General features: G+C 43.8%; 1 protein-coding gene across 1 annotated transcript in view; it reads right to left on the bottom strand.

Moving 5' to 3' along the window:
- Positions 1-243: 243 nt before the first annotated feature.
- Positions 244-15,377, bottom strand: part of ZCCHC4 (zinc finger CCHC-type containing 4) — a 399,939-nt gene continuing 384,805 nt past the window's right edge. Inside the window, exon 13 of the mRNA XM_086964013.1 lies at positions 244-507. Coding sequence (XP_086820139.1) covers positions 378-507 — 130 coding nt within the window. The 3' untranslated portion in view covers positions 244-377. The remainder of the gene's footprint in view (positions 508-15,377) is intronic.

Here is a 15,377-nt window from a genome sequence, read left to right on the forward strand (position 1 = left end):
TGCTGGACTTGATTTAGGTAAAAAAAGAGACCCACCCTCATGTTAGGTTCCTTACTCTGCTTCCAAATTGCTGGAAATTGGAAATGCTTCTGCTAACCAAAGTGTGGCTAGCATGCTTGACAAAGGTGCTAAAATTGTATATTATCTATGTGATATTAACTTTGTTTTGCATTCTATTCACTGTGTACCATTATTACTCCCATCTTATAGGGAATGGCAGCTCAGCATGTATGCCACACTTGTACAGCTGATTTTTTGCATTTTATTTTCAAAAATCAATAACATGTATTTTAAAAATAACATTTATGAAAATAGATAAATGGCAATCCCATATAGAGAGACGCCAATTTATTAATAGAAACGTGCATAGAATAAGGTCAAGACAGAGTTTTCTTCTTTTTCTTCTTTGTCTTCTTATTTTCAACTGCAGTCTGCTTGATTGATTTCCCTTTCATCTTCAAGATTTTTTTCTTGTATTTATTCTTCTTGCCCTGATTCTGCTTTACTCTGAAAAATAAAATGTATGTAAAGCATTATAGGTTTTCACATTGACTATTTTGACCAAAACCCTAACAATCTCTCTGCATTTTGCCATGAAAGCTGTTTTTGGATAGATTGCTGGCTAAATTGTTGTGCTAAGTTCACAAATCACTCTATGGCCAGCTATAGCTTGGACACATCAAACATTTGAACTTTTACTGTGACAACAAATGTAAATTGGTTTCAAAATTTGAACACATAACACTGAGGTTAGGAACACAACAATGCGATTGTCATATATTCTCCACCACACTGTTCGAACAAACCATTGCTCATGTTACAGCAGTTTGCGCCCTTGTTTTTGGTAATAGCTCGACCCAGCTTTTCCAAGCCTTCAGTGCTTGGTTAATATATACAATAACCAATTGGTTTAAAATCCAGTTTTAATTTGCCATTGTCGGTTGAATTGTTTACACAACTCTTCTTAATTTACCAATTCGAAATTATGGTCTGGGAAGTCTCTTCTATCCAGCACCATGATGGCTGAAGCAGCCTCAGTTACCTGAGAAGAAGTGTTGATTTTTTAATATATTTACATTGAAATTTAGCTATCTTTACCCTCCTCGATACAAAAATACAAAATGGTCCCAAATACCATTGTACTGTATGTAGGCTTTTGCCTCATTAGCTTCCGCTTACAGTATATCTAGGAAAACACTAGTTGAAGTCAAAACCTATTGCTTAAGTCACTTGTTAACACAGCATAGAAGAGACTTACTTTTGCTGACTGTACATAAAAGTCGAAAAAGTTTTGATAATTGAGCATGTCAGGGAAAATGTATAGAAAGTCATTTTTAAAAATGTAAGTAAGTGCAGTGAAGAGGAGCTGCTCGCAAATTTGAGATGTTAAAGCTCTTACAAGTGAAACCACACCATCCATTCATCTCCCTGACTGAGAGTATTTACTTCTGTATATCAGCTCTCAGGAGCGCTGTCTTGGCTATAGTTGGGATTACTAATCCTCATTTTGTTAATTGTGAACTAGAATAGGGAAATATATCTTAGAAAGGGTTGCAAAAATTATATTTCGGTAAACCAGGAAGTAAATAATGTTTTACGCTGAGTTTCCATCTATTAGAATGGATAAATAGTTTACTGCTACGTGAATGGAATCTGGATGGATAGTCCGAATACCTCCAGATTGAGTATGATTATAAATGTAGTTTAAGTGTAATCAAAGTGTATCGCCCTGGTAACACCACCTCTTGATCCATGCCAGACAGTACATTCTGTGAAGCGTTCTTGAAGTTGAGAGGAAAGTATACAAACTACTATTTTCATTTTACCAAATATTTAAATACTCATCTACGTCACAGGGTCCTAAAGTGCCAGTTAATACAGACTTTGAATGACATTTGTTTGATTGGTGTAGAATAATGCACATGAATTAACAAGAACAGCGCAAGATGCAATAACACGAACAAGTACAGTTTCCTCCATGAGAAGGCGATGCTGAGTGGCAGCTGCGAATGGTAGCTTGAGAGCTCATGTCCTATTACAATTATGTTGCTATGGCTACACTAATAGACCACAGCACCTTGGATTATACATCTTTTACCATACTTATGGCTTTAGAGTTGGGCAGAGAACAGACCGCAACCGTTTTCCTTAGCACACTGATATATGGACGTAGTATCAAGAAAATGAGGGTAGCAATAGAAACGCATAGAAACAGATAGAAACTGGTTTATTTTGCTGATCAACTGCCTGTTCAATATAACAATTTACCAAATGTTTTAATAGTTCTAAAAGGTTGTTTTGTTCTTTTTAATGAAAGGGAATTGAGAGAGACTGAACTTTGCCACTGGCCTCACGTGATGGCTTATTTCTTTCAAAAAATGAGTTTCTATCTTATCCAATGAAGTAATACATAGAAAAAATATAGTCGGTTAAATAATGCAATACAGTTTGTGAAGTTAAAATCTTTTATAAAAGTAAAGAGCTTCAGCAAAAGTAAGTCTCATCAAAAGTGAAGGGTCATCAAAATAATAATTGATAACTGGATACCCAAAACAGCAATTACTGGAACAAGAAACTAAGTTGTATCTATACCGTATTTCCCCAATGAATAACACCTTAGGGTTTAGTGTTGAATATACATTAGCCTTTTAACAGGCAAACGTATTTTAGTGGGCCTGTTTTCAGGATTCTTGATTTTTATCTCTCATGAGGAAACATCTCAAAATATATTTAGTCAGCTAAATCATCAAGATTTTGAAGCCTTGGAGGGTATCATAGTAGGCATATTTTGGAAAGGCAACTTCCTCTTGGGCAATTCCAAGCCATTGGTAAAACACTCCAATCTGCAGCGAAGTCATTCATTCGTTCCGCACTGGACAAACAGACTGTAATTGTCACGGTCAACAAAAAGGTCAAAAACCAACACCATTTGTGCGAATCCACTCTGGCAGCTATCATTCATCCATAATCCACACATTCTCAAACACAACAATTACCCTCCTCTCCTCAATCACTACACAACTCCAGAAATAAAAGCCACCATCACTTCAACAAGGTATTTACTTCTTACTAACATTTACCGGAGGACAACCATTACCGAGACAATTTCTGTACCAACACTCGGCCCATTCTCAGCAGGCCCTTTCCATCCAAAAGCACTGTCTGAGACTCCTAAAACATTGCACCAATACTAATAAAGAGTTAACATCAGAGCAAGCCCTTCCGTAATCCAAGGACAGAGCCCTTGTAAGACAAAGACATAGAACTGAAAGCAACAATGGCAAAATTAGATGCACATTCCATGTCAGAAGACAATGAAAGCAGTCATGAGACAGAAAAACTCCTCCTACACACTGAAAGTTACATAGGATAGAAATAACTGATTTCATCATCAAACTCTTTAAGACCCTGTCTTCACCCAAAAACAGTTCTAATTTAGTTCACTTCCAAAATGCTTGCAGTAACATCCTCAACCATTACATATCTAAAAATGATTAAATAAAAGCAAACATCAAAATAACACTATCTGTAAGCAAATCATCAATACAAATCACAAACCGGTACCATGTTTCCCAGATTATTTGTAAACTCTCATAATCATTGTTACCTTGCGGTTGCAGGGCTGCTCAGCTTCACTGAAAACCGCGCACAGTGACATTTGAATTGTTCAAGCACTGAAAAGTTAGAAATTCGATGATGAGGGCTTTATTGTCACCATTCTGCAGAAAATATGGGATTCCTTTCTTTAAACTATAATATTACAAAAGTTTAAATTAGGCCAGGGTATAAATGCAGCATAACCGGTTTCAAAAGTTGTGCAGAACAAAATGTTCAATTTTTGGTTTTCTAATTAGGTTTTCCTAGCTGCTAGGGATAGTGTTGTTTGTCTTGAGAATTAAAACTTTTATTCTGCAAAAAAGACAAAGAAGAAAATGTATTGCCATATCCAGATAATTTAAAAATATGGATATTTTGTATATTGCACTTTATATTCTTGTACACGAAATTAAATGTTATGTGATTTAAGCTTCTTCAATATTTAGTGAAACGAAATTGACATTATTGGGGAGAATGGAATTATCCAGCATGACAACAGGTTGGTTGTGAACACTAAGTGCACTATGAATAAAACACCACCTGTGTTTTTCTTGGGTCCTTGCATGGCTTAGACTAGCAAGGAACAAGCGCACCTGAGGATAATAATAAAAAATAGTACATGGAAAGTGTGCAGTGACAACAGGAGGTTTCTTGCTGCTACAATGGAGATATGATGCTTTATACGCGAAGTGCAAAGCTGTATTTTTTTGTGGCACAGCGCAAATGGAAGAAGTGAAGCACATTTAACCTGGCAAACATCACATGTTGTCTGTTTTATGTAATACAGTTACCTTAAATGGTCAAGGGTATACCCAGACATGTTACCCACAAAAAAGAGAGCCCCTGGAAACAGAATAAAGAGGCAGGAACAGTGGAAGGCAAAACACACACAAAACAAAATATAGGAGTGACACCTTTGTTGTTTATCAGAGTAGGCATGTAGATTGTTTCTTTTGTGTTTATACCCAGACACGTGCCCTTGCTTGCTGTGCAACAGGAACCACGCCATGCTATACGGACAAGGCCTAGGAAGGCAGAAATCCGTCGGGGTTGTTGGTGTTCCCTTCTGAAGGGGGCTCTCCTAGCTGTTCGGAATGGACTGTGAGGAGCAGTGTGAGTACTGATTTGCATAAAGCAGGTCACTGTCTAGAGGGGTATAGTGGGCTAAAAACGATCGGTTGGATTGCTAGCCAGAACAGTTACTAGTTGCTTGGACTCTTTACAAGTATTCCTCCCATCATATTTTGTGAGTCTATGTAACACCCCAAGTGGCCCAAATGTGGGTCCCATGCTCGCTGTACTACAGGATCCAAGCTATTCCTCACTGACATGGCCTAACAAGACCAAAACAAGCCTTGTGTTGCTTCTACTCCCTTCTGGAGGGGGCCTCGTCTGACAGTTCGAGCTGGACTGTTTCTATGAGGAGCAGGGTTGGTAAGTACTGATTTGAATAAGACAGAGAGTTTAAAGTAGCACATTGGGCATAATATTGAGTCTGAATGTTACCCAGAATGATTGCCATGGGGTTTAGACTATTTGCAAGCATTCTTCCCTTCACCTTGTGCGTGTTTGCATGCAATCTAAAACACTGGAGAGAAGGAGCATACTGTCAAATTTGCTTTTCTAAAGAGGGGCTTTGAATTTCGTCTTTGTAGGCTGAGCAAAGTCAACTGAATGGATTGTGCCAATGCGGTTTTGGTTTGAGAAAGACTAGGCCCAACCATACACAGCACATTAAATTGTATCCGCTTTGCAAGCTGAAGGGGGTGAATGTGCATCGAGAGTGATGAGGAGGCGTGGTCACACTATGGTGTTCTACAAAGTATCTGAGCTGTAGAATACTAGGAAATCGGACGTTTAGCCAGCAGAACATTTAAAGGTATAGATATGCAGGTCTCCTTCAATGTTACATAACTCCCTCGACCCAGAGGTGCTTGCATTCCTGCTCTCCATTTGCTGACAGACAAGAGCTCTTACACTATATTTTAGCATTCTTTCAAGGGGGTGTAAAATCGCAAAGGAAAATATATTATTTGAAAATATAACCAATGACTACATTGGAATGATGTCAGAACCCCGGACCAGGAAAAACTAAATGAAATGATGGACGTCTGAGCATACCCTGCCAACTTATGGCGAACAAAGAAAAACCAAAGGAAATGATGGACGGAGCGTTGACAATACAAGCACTCACCCCCAGTCTACTGATCTGGGTTTAATCCATCACCGTTCTTTAGCCCACTCTGCCACCCCAGGTCAGACATGGCCATATGCAAATCAGTCTGACCCTGTGCCTCAGCCCGGCTTGCTTGAATCCAGTGGCAAAGTGAGCAAGGGACTCACGTCTGAGCATACCCTGCCAACTTATGACGAACCCCGGTCCAGCATTGTGCATGCAACGTATGTTGGCTGTATTCCAGCTTATTGTAGGCAGAATCCAGGACACAGACCCTACTCTTCCCAATGGAAATAATGCATTAACTCGCTATTGCACCTTGTTCTTCTTTTTATGTAATAATGCAGGTTCTCTTTCTGATGCATACTTATGAACACAGATTCCTTCGAATATTCCCCGGAGCCAGATCTGGTGAGTTTTGGGTAGCAGTAGTGTTGTGTGGCTCCACATTGGCTCCTACCAGCCTGGCAGTCACAAAGATGAGACGCTTATAAGCAGCACCCCTGCACTGTCAATTCCTTTGTTTTCATGCCTTTCGACGCAGATACAGAGCTCTGCTCCCTAGTCTCTCTTCTGACAACTTCCAAACTTTTCAGTGTTCTAAGAGAGGATGCACCAACGAAAACAACATAATTCATGTTGTTCCGCAACTACAGGAAGCGGATGTCTGTCACAGATCTGCACTAGGTTTGTCTTTGGTGTTTGGGCTCAGGACACAACTCCAAGTCATGTGACAAATGCACATTCATGCACCCTTAAATGATTTAGGACCAAGAGGCAAAGCTGAATGTTGCCAAACACATCGAATCATAGCCGTAGCATAGGCCCCACAGCAAGTCAACTAAATAAGGGGATCGGAACTCGTCCTGGTAATGGGGACTTTCCCATGACCATTCGACGTACTACTTGAAGCACCCAGATACGTCAAATTTCGACGTACTACTTGAAGCACCCAGATACGTCAAATTCCAAACAAGAAACAAAATGTGTGTCAATCACATCCCACCACTCTGACTCCATGGAGGTGGGGGGGCATCAAGATGTGAGTTGCACTCTGTCAAGTTCGCCGGTCATGGAGCTGATTCCTCAACTGATTCTTGAGTTTCCAGGGCCTTTATCAAACCTGCAACAGATTGCGCCTTTCCTGCTCCCTCCAGCACATCCGAGCCCCAGAAACCTGCGGGGCCTCCAGGAAGGTTACAGCCAGCGGGTCCCTCCCCGGATCATCTGTCACATTGAGACCAAGGGCCAGGCTTGTAGACTCTGGTGCACACTTATACTCCAGCCCCATAATCCATGCAGGTTACGGTCAGCTTTGCCAGATCATGATCCGATGTCCATGTGGCCGTGAACTGTTGTCTGCCTGACCAATGATGTGCTGTGAAATTACAATAGTGTAACAAGCGCTAGATGCGCGCGGACGTGCTAGTGGATCCTAAACCAGGTAATCAGTCTAAGGGATGGAACGCCTGGTAATGGGCTCCTGAATTGCTCTGCACATATTGCTTTAACTAACTGCTATTGCATTTTATCAAGCCTGATGCCCATTGCGTGAAACGCCATAACCATCAGCTCTAACTCTTTTAATTTGCCGTTTCTTAACTTGCCGCACTTGATTTTACAAGCACTCACAGTTCACTGCATCACACACGTGCACCAGGTCTGCGTCTTCCCCGGTCCACCACGGATTGTTCCTGTTGAGTGGAGGGAAGGCTGACGCAGATCGGAAGTGCGTCATTGCAACAGGGACGGTTAGCGGTCTAGATGCCAGATCGCCAGCATATAACCCGATGCACGCCTCGACGTGCAGCAGGAGCGCCGCTGGCGCGCCAAAGGCAAGCCCGTCTGCCCCAGACCGGGCCCAGGGCCAGGAACCCCTGTTCCTGCCCCTATAGCCCCCCTCCACTACTCCAGGGAATAACTACTCCAAATAATGCAGGCCCCAAAGGTATTATGCTCTCACTCAATTTCCATTGAGAAACTGAAAGATAATTGCACCCACTGCCCTTACGAACTTCCATCAAGGGGAATCCAATACCCAGCAGGGAATCCGTTTAGCATGGCCCTGCTGAACTGCAGATCCCTATCTAAACACTTCCTAGAAATCTCCATGCTCCTACAGGACACAAAACTTGACGCTCTGTTTCTTACAGAGACATGGCTTTCTCCAAGTTGTATTGTATTGTATTGTATATTGGATTTATATAGCGCTTATCACCCAGGGGTCTCTAAGCGCTTGCCTTGGGAACCCGTCCTGGCTTTTCCCTGTGAGATAGCCCCTACAGGGCATCCCCAAGGTGAAAGCCAGGCATCCCGCCGCGGGGGGCCATTGTGGAGATTAAGCAAGCTTAATGCCCAGAGTTGCAGAGTGTGAACTCATGATTAGGTCAGGCACCGAAGCGAGAATTATCGAGTCCGTGGACATTTGAGCTCAAGACCCTGCCGCGTCGGGAATTGAACCCTGGTCCCGGGTCTGACCTCTGCTTCAGGGTCTGCCTGCTCTAACCAGTGAGCCACACTGGTTAGAGCAGTTCTGACCCAGATGTTGTGCAGGCTCTCTCCCCTGGATACTTGATTCAACGCCTTGACAGAACGAGTGGCAAGGGTGGTGGTATAGCAATTATTTATATAAAAACATCTAACTTGCCACATCCTGGATAACCCCCTTCTAGACTGTGAAAACGCCCACTTCACCTTTGAACTCACCCCCTCTATAACTTTTACGGGCATCCTCCTATACCTCACCCCCTAATGGAGCACAAGGACAACTCTGTAGCTTGCTACTGGAAACTGTCCTCTCCCTGGCCAGTGCCTCACCCAATTTCAATCTTTTTGGAGACCTAAATTTGCACTTCAATAACCCACTGGACAAAGTAGCTGACCAATTAGCAGCCTACCAACTACATCTAAAGATCAATCAAGCTACACACATGAAAGGTCATCTCCTAGATCCTATTTTCTCAAATATAACAGAACTAAAAGGGAGGGAACCTATCACCATCCCCTGGTCAGATAATTTTTTAGTACCATTCGTCTGGCATCCACTCATCGAGGGCCCCCACACGCCAACCTCACGCACCCTAGCACGGCCCTGGTCCAAACTGGCTGTAGAGGACTGGACGTGTGAACTAGAATTAACCATACCCACATATAACCCTGACCCCTCTCAGTAGCAGACAAGAATTTTTCCTCATGGATCGAAAACACACTGGACATAGTACTACCCAGAAAAACCTTATAAAGAAAAAGTGGAAATACCCCTGGTTTATTACAGAACTTTGTAAACTAAAACAACAATGCAAAAGATTAGAAAGAGCATGGAGGAAAGACATTGCTAGCAATAAATAAAAAAATGAATATAGATCATCCATCACATCCTATAAAATGGCTCTAAAAACAACACAGGCTGCCTACCACGAAGAAAAAAAATTCGATCCTCCGCTAACTCCCCCACAGAAACATTTTGAATCGTCAAGAAACTCCTGAAAGTTCCCGACCCACTCCCAGACCCTGACCCCTCCGGCCATCGATGCAATAAATTAGCAGAATTCTTCTCCATCATAATTCAAAAACTCCTAAAATACCTCCCACCTAACAATAATGATCACTACCTTGAGCCTCACAAACCAGAACCTCAGAATAATGCCGTTTTTAGAATCGTACACTCCTCTCGCAGAGGAACTACTTTCCCCCATATTAGAACTGATCAAACGTGGCTCCCCGCTTGACCCGGCACCGTTCAACATCTTGAAGTCAGCAGCACCCACCTTCAACTCCCCCATTATTAATTTAATCAATGCCTCCCTAACAAGGGGCATTGTCCCCCTGAACTGGAAAAAGGCCATGGTAAAGGCACTACTAAAAAAAAAAACATCTAGATCCTACTGAAATGGGCAATTACCAGCCCATCTCCTTACTACCTAGAATTAGTAAGGTTGCAGAAAAATGTGTCAATCGCCAACTCTCTGCTTACCTTGAGTCCTCTGGACTACTCCACTCTTCTCAGACGGGTTTCCGCCCTGGCCAGGGCACCGAAACTGCACTGATAACAGTGGTGGACGAGGTGAGAAAGATTCTTGACTCAGGAGGATCCGCACCCATTATCCGCCTGGACCTAAGTGCAGCCTTCAACACGGTGAACCACTGCACATTGGTACACCATCTCAACAAAGTAAGAGTGACAGGCTCGGCTTTATCCTGGCATCCTGGCTGAAATCGTTCCTGGAAAAGAGAACCTTCCAGGTATTTGAAGGTAACATTCGTCCCCATACAAATCCGGCTCCACTGTGGGGTTCCCCATGGCTCGTCCCTGAGCCCTAGACTCTTTAATGTGTATATGTCCCCACTGGCGGAAATAGTAACCCCTTTTGGAATTGTACACTAAATGCTTGGGTGTTGGGTGTCGTACCTATGCAGATGACACCCAACTAATCGTAACACTGAATCAGGCGAAACAGTCCCCGGTGGACTTGTGCTCCTGTCTCATTGAAGTTACAAGCTGGATGAATAGATCACACCTTAAACTTAACAGCGAAAAAACAGAGCTGTTACTGCTGGGCAACCAGTCAACCTTCAGCCCCAATTCAATGTGGCCAACCTGGATGGGATCAGCTCCTTCCCCCAAAAAAGAGATAAAGAGCCTGGGCATCTGGCTCGACCAGGACCTCACTTTCAAAACCCAAGCAAGGAAAACCAATGCCGTCTTCTACGGTCTGCTTCGAACCACGCGGAAAATTCTGCCACTCCTACCTAGCCACTCAAAAAAGCTCTTAATTCAGGGACTTCTCCTCTCCAGACTGGACTATGGCAACGTCCTCTACCTGGGCTCCCCCAAAACAGTCATCTATGAAGCTTCAGGTAGTCCAGAATTCGGCTGCAAGACTGGCACTAAAAACCAGTGCTCGGCTAAGTCTGCCTTAAGACCACTACACTGGCTCCTGATGCAGGAGAGAATTATTTTTAAAGCCCTTTGTATCACGCACAAAATCTTTCAGAGCAAGGGTCCTCCCATCTTATAAAACCTGATCAAACCATATAAAGCCAACAGAAAGCTACGCTCTGACGATCTCTACCTGGCCGACACCCCAAGAATCAGGAAAACTCAGTCAGGTGGCCGCCTCTTCTCCTATAACACCTCCAGCCTTTGGAACTCCCTACCTCTCACCTTCCGCAGGGAAACCAACCTCCTGCCATTCTGGAAACACCTGAAAACCTGGCTATTCCCGTAATTCCACCCGCCCTCTAGCCAACTCCGCAGCGCTGGAAGGCCTCTGGGTAGCCATGCGCTATACAAATACCTTTTTATTTAATCTCGTTATCGTGCAACCTGACTCTAACCCTGTGCCTCTACCATGTCAGAACTATTAGACGAGGCTCCATTATATCTTTGGTTTTGAGTCTGACGCTGGCCCACAGCAAGGTGCACACCAGGATGTTGATGAAAATGATGATGATGGGGGGGGCTTGCTCCTTTCTCGTTACACTAATGCTTTATAACTTGATTTACACCCGTAGGCTGGACACCTCTCTTGAGAAAACACGTGGCTTGCCACATAGTTGAAGAAATCGCCTTATTTGCAGTGGTGGCTTGGAGGGCAGCTGAGATGCTAGAGCTACAGCTGTCCACCGTGATTACAAAAAATATTGTTTTGAAAGGAATCCTGCAGTTGGGACAGGAACATCTGGGCACCTTCTTCAATTTTTTGATGTTCTCACAGGTATTCCGATGGCTACCTGATTGAAATCGTGTTCTTGCTCACCTGTAAAGAGGCATCAGATCAGCTACTGACGACCCGGACTCCAGAGAGCTGTATTGTACAGGCCTTGACTAGTAAAGTGAATCTGAATTTATTTCCCACCATTAGTCCTGATAGAGAATTTTAAGTGATGGATGTATTTGGTAAACTTATGTTTTTGTTATTTTTTCTTCAGATGGTGTAGCATTTTGGTCTGTAAACGCATTCTGTCTGTTGGATTGATACACCCATGCACTTTGGGACATGGCCCGCAAGATATTGCCAGAAGCCCATTGCCCTTTGGCCCACGCAATAGAGGATGGGCACAACGCTGCCAAATATGTTATCCATACAGGGTTGGATACCACAGATTTGCGTTAGCAGTGTGATCCTTTCTCACAATACCTGGATGAGGGCCATTGGGTTCTCCGGTGAGGTACAGGCTACACTAATGGGCATGCCATTTTATGAGTCCTGTCACTTTGGTGAGAGTACAGACTCTGCCTTGCAATACTTTAAAGACAGTACAACAACAGAATCTTCCTTGAAGCTGTTGGCACCTGTCAGACATTTCTACCATACTTTGAAAGCTAGAAGCTATTCCAGGGGCTAGTGTAGAGACACCCTTTCCAACCAGTGACACAACAGATAGCCCAGTCCTTTAGGGGGTGCGGTCATGGATCTGGCAGACAACGTATGGGTCAGTAGAGGCATCGGTCTCACCCGCTACAATGACCAACAAACCACTTCAGACTTCCCTCAGCTGTGCATTCTCACACAGTGAAAGGCGGGATCTGGTACTTCCTTCAATGTTGATGATGCACCACATTCGACAGATGGGTTTTACAAATTATTAGAAAAGGTTATGACCTACCCCTGTCTTTCCTCCCCACCCAATATACACCCACACCAGAACAGAAAAGAGCATCTGTTCCTCCTACTACAGGAGGTATGCCTGTTTCTCTCCATATGTGCCTTAGAGAATGTACCAGTATCTGAGAAAGGCAGAGGTTGTGCTACTGCTATTTTCTCATCCCAAAAAAGGATAGCGCCTTAGGCCTTAGACATTTGTCCCCTTAACACCTCCCAATAGAAGGACAGCCTCAAAATGCTCACATTCGCCCAAATTCTAGCTGCTCTGGACCCGACCTACTGTATGATGTCCTTGATGAATATTTTCATATACCACCCTTAAGTCCCACAGGCTTTATCTGCGGTTCAAGGTGGGCCACAAGTATTTTTAGTTTGCCATGCTCCCTTCTGGCCTCACCAGCGACCTTCAGATGTTCACAAAAGGGATGGTGGTTGCTTTTCATTTCTGAAGATCAGGAGTTGAATGAATGAATGAATGAAGGAACTTTTTATATAGCGCAACATTCACTCCAAGGAGTATCTTGGCGCTTTTGCAGAGAAAAGAGCACCTGATAGGAGAAGAGCAGGCACAAACTATAATGTCAAAGCTTTAGGTAAGAGACCAAACAGTGTTATCTGGATTACCAAAGATCCAGGTTTTTAAGGACTTCCTAAAATTGAGTTAAGTTTTCGTGTGTCTAAGTTGTGTTGGCAAGTAGTTCCAGGCTTTGGTCCCTAGGACCGCCAATGTCTTGCCACCTCTAGTTTTAAGTTTAAAATTTGGTACTGATAAAAAATTCTCTGAAGATGACTGTAGAGTGCGTTGGGTGGTGTATGGCTTAGTTCTGACATTTAGGTATTCTGGTCCGTTTTTTTTGTCATTTTATAAATGATGGTCAGGACATTAAAAAGAATCCTCTTATGGATAGGCAGCCAATGTAGGGTTTTTAGGGCTGTTGCTGAGGAGGAGTCTCTGGGCAGTTTGAGTACCAACCTCGCTGCAGCATTCTGAACTACCTGTAATTTTCGCATTACCTGTTTTTTTGGTTCCTGCATAAAGACTATTACAGTAGTCCAGGCGAGATAGAGTTGCTGTATTCCCAAACCAAGATGACTGGCTCCTGAAGGCAGACTCACTCCAGTCAGTTGTGGAACACATTTGGACAACGGCAAACCTTCTGACATCATTGGGTTATTTCATATACGAAGCAGATTCCCCTTTAGAGGCGTCCACTTATTGGCGCAATCCTGGATATAGTGGACTTCAGAGATTTCCCTTTGCAGCAAGCAGTCCAGGACATTTGGGCTATAATCCTGACATTTCAGTCGTACTCCTGGATCCAGCTGAGGATGGCCCTAAAGATTATTGGCCTTTATCCTTCTCATCCATGCCAGATGGTACATGCAAGCCCTAGAATGGAACTTGAAGTCTCAGTGGGATCAGCATTAAAGCTATCTATCCGACACCATCCCGATCTCAGAAGCAGCAGCTCAGGATCAGCAGTTGTAGCTGACCACAGGTTGTCCTGCAGAAGGCCAATCTCCATTCCCCACCTGGAGCTAAAAGTGTTGATGGAAGCATCACTGCTAGCGCTGGAGGGAGTCAACTGAGGGGGGAGGAGATCAGAAGACTGTTATCTCCAGTGGAGGGCCGGCTCAACCTCTGTCTCCTGGAGCTGTGGGACATTTGTCTAGCTCTGAAGGCCTTCCTACGAACCACCAAGAGTAGGTTGTTGTAGGTTCTCATAGATCACCATGCGCAGCAAGAGGGGAGGAGTAGGGTCGGGTTCCATGCCAGGAGACTTTGTGCCTCTGGGTGTGGCAGGGGTTCAGGGCATCTTTGCAGTAGACAACCACCTGGAGGGGTCCATGAACGCCAGAGTGAACAAACTGAGGAGGAGTCATCTGGAGGATTACAGGTGGTGCTTACATCTCAAGGTGGGGAAGGGCATCTTTCACCAGTGGGTGGAACTCTTGGTTGATCTTTTTATCAGTGTGCAGTGTCAACAATTTTTCGAGTTGGAGTTCACGCCAGAACACTCGTTAGGAGACGCATTCTGACTAGATTGGAACAAGGGACACCTGTGAGCATTTCTGCTTTTTCCTCTCCCGTCCTGAGTTCTAAAGAAAATCAGGACCAACCAGGCCAGCTCATCATGGTGGCTCTGGATTGGGCCATAAGCATGTGGGACCAGGAACTCATCAACATGAGCATCTATCCTCCATCAGGCTGCCCCTTCAGGAGGACATCCAGTCTTAGCAACAGGGCAGGGTGCTCCAGTCAACATGTGTGGTGACTGAGAGACAGCAATTGACTATGTTCAGTTTGTCAAATGACATGGTGGATGTCATCCTTGCTGTAAGGTGCCCTTCCATGAAATTATTTTATGCCAGGTACTGGGTCTAGTTTGTGACCGGGTGCTGTGCTCAGAATACAGACAATTACATGCAAAACTGTTGTGTTTTTCTTTCTTCAGCCAAGCAAAGCCTTGCAGCGGCCACTGTTAAAGGTTATTTGTTGGCCCTTTTGGTGTTTCTATGTTTGCAGTACCAAAGGTTCTTGTCCAAATGACCTATTGCAATGAGATTTATTAAAGGTTTGCAGAACATGTTCCGCCCCAAACCATCTGTGATACCACAGCGGGACCTTAATTTGGTCTTTACGTTTCTCCGCAGTATGCTCTTTGAACTTATGAACAGCTGTTTGCTGACCTTGAAGACGGTCTTCCTCACTGTTATTACGTCAGTTCGTCACATAAATGAACTGCAGACACTCTCAATGCAACCGCCCAATACCACCTTTTCCCCCGAACAAATTTGTGCAGAGGACTCGGGTGGCCTTTTTACCAAAAGTCTTCATTACCAGCAATGTTGGGCAATCATCTATCACTCTACCAACATTCTTTGCTTCTCCTTACTCTAGGAAGAGGAGAGATCAGTTGGACCTAAAAATGGCTTAAAGCTTTTATCTACAGCCTATCAAGGAGTAGATGATGAACTTTATGGGGGGTTCGCTA

The sequence above is a fragment of the Lissotriton vulgaris genome, chromosome 3_2 (assembly GCF_964263255.1).
Source record: "Lissotriton vulgaris chromosome 3_2, aLisVul1.2, whole genome shotgun sequence".
NCBI lineage: Eukaryota > Metazoa > Chordata > Amphibia > Caudata > Salamandridae > Lissotriton > Lissotriton vulgaris.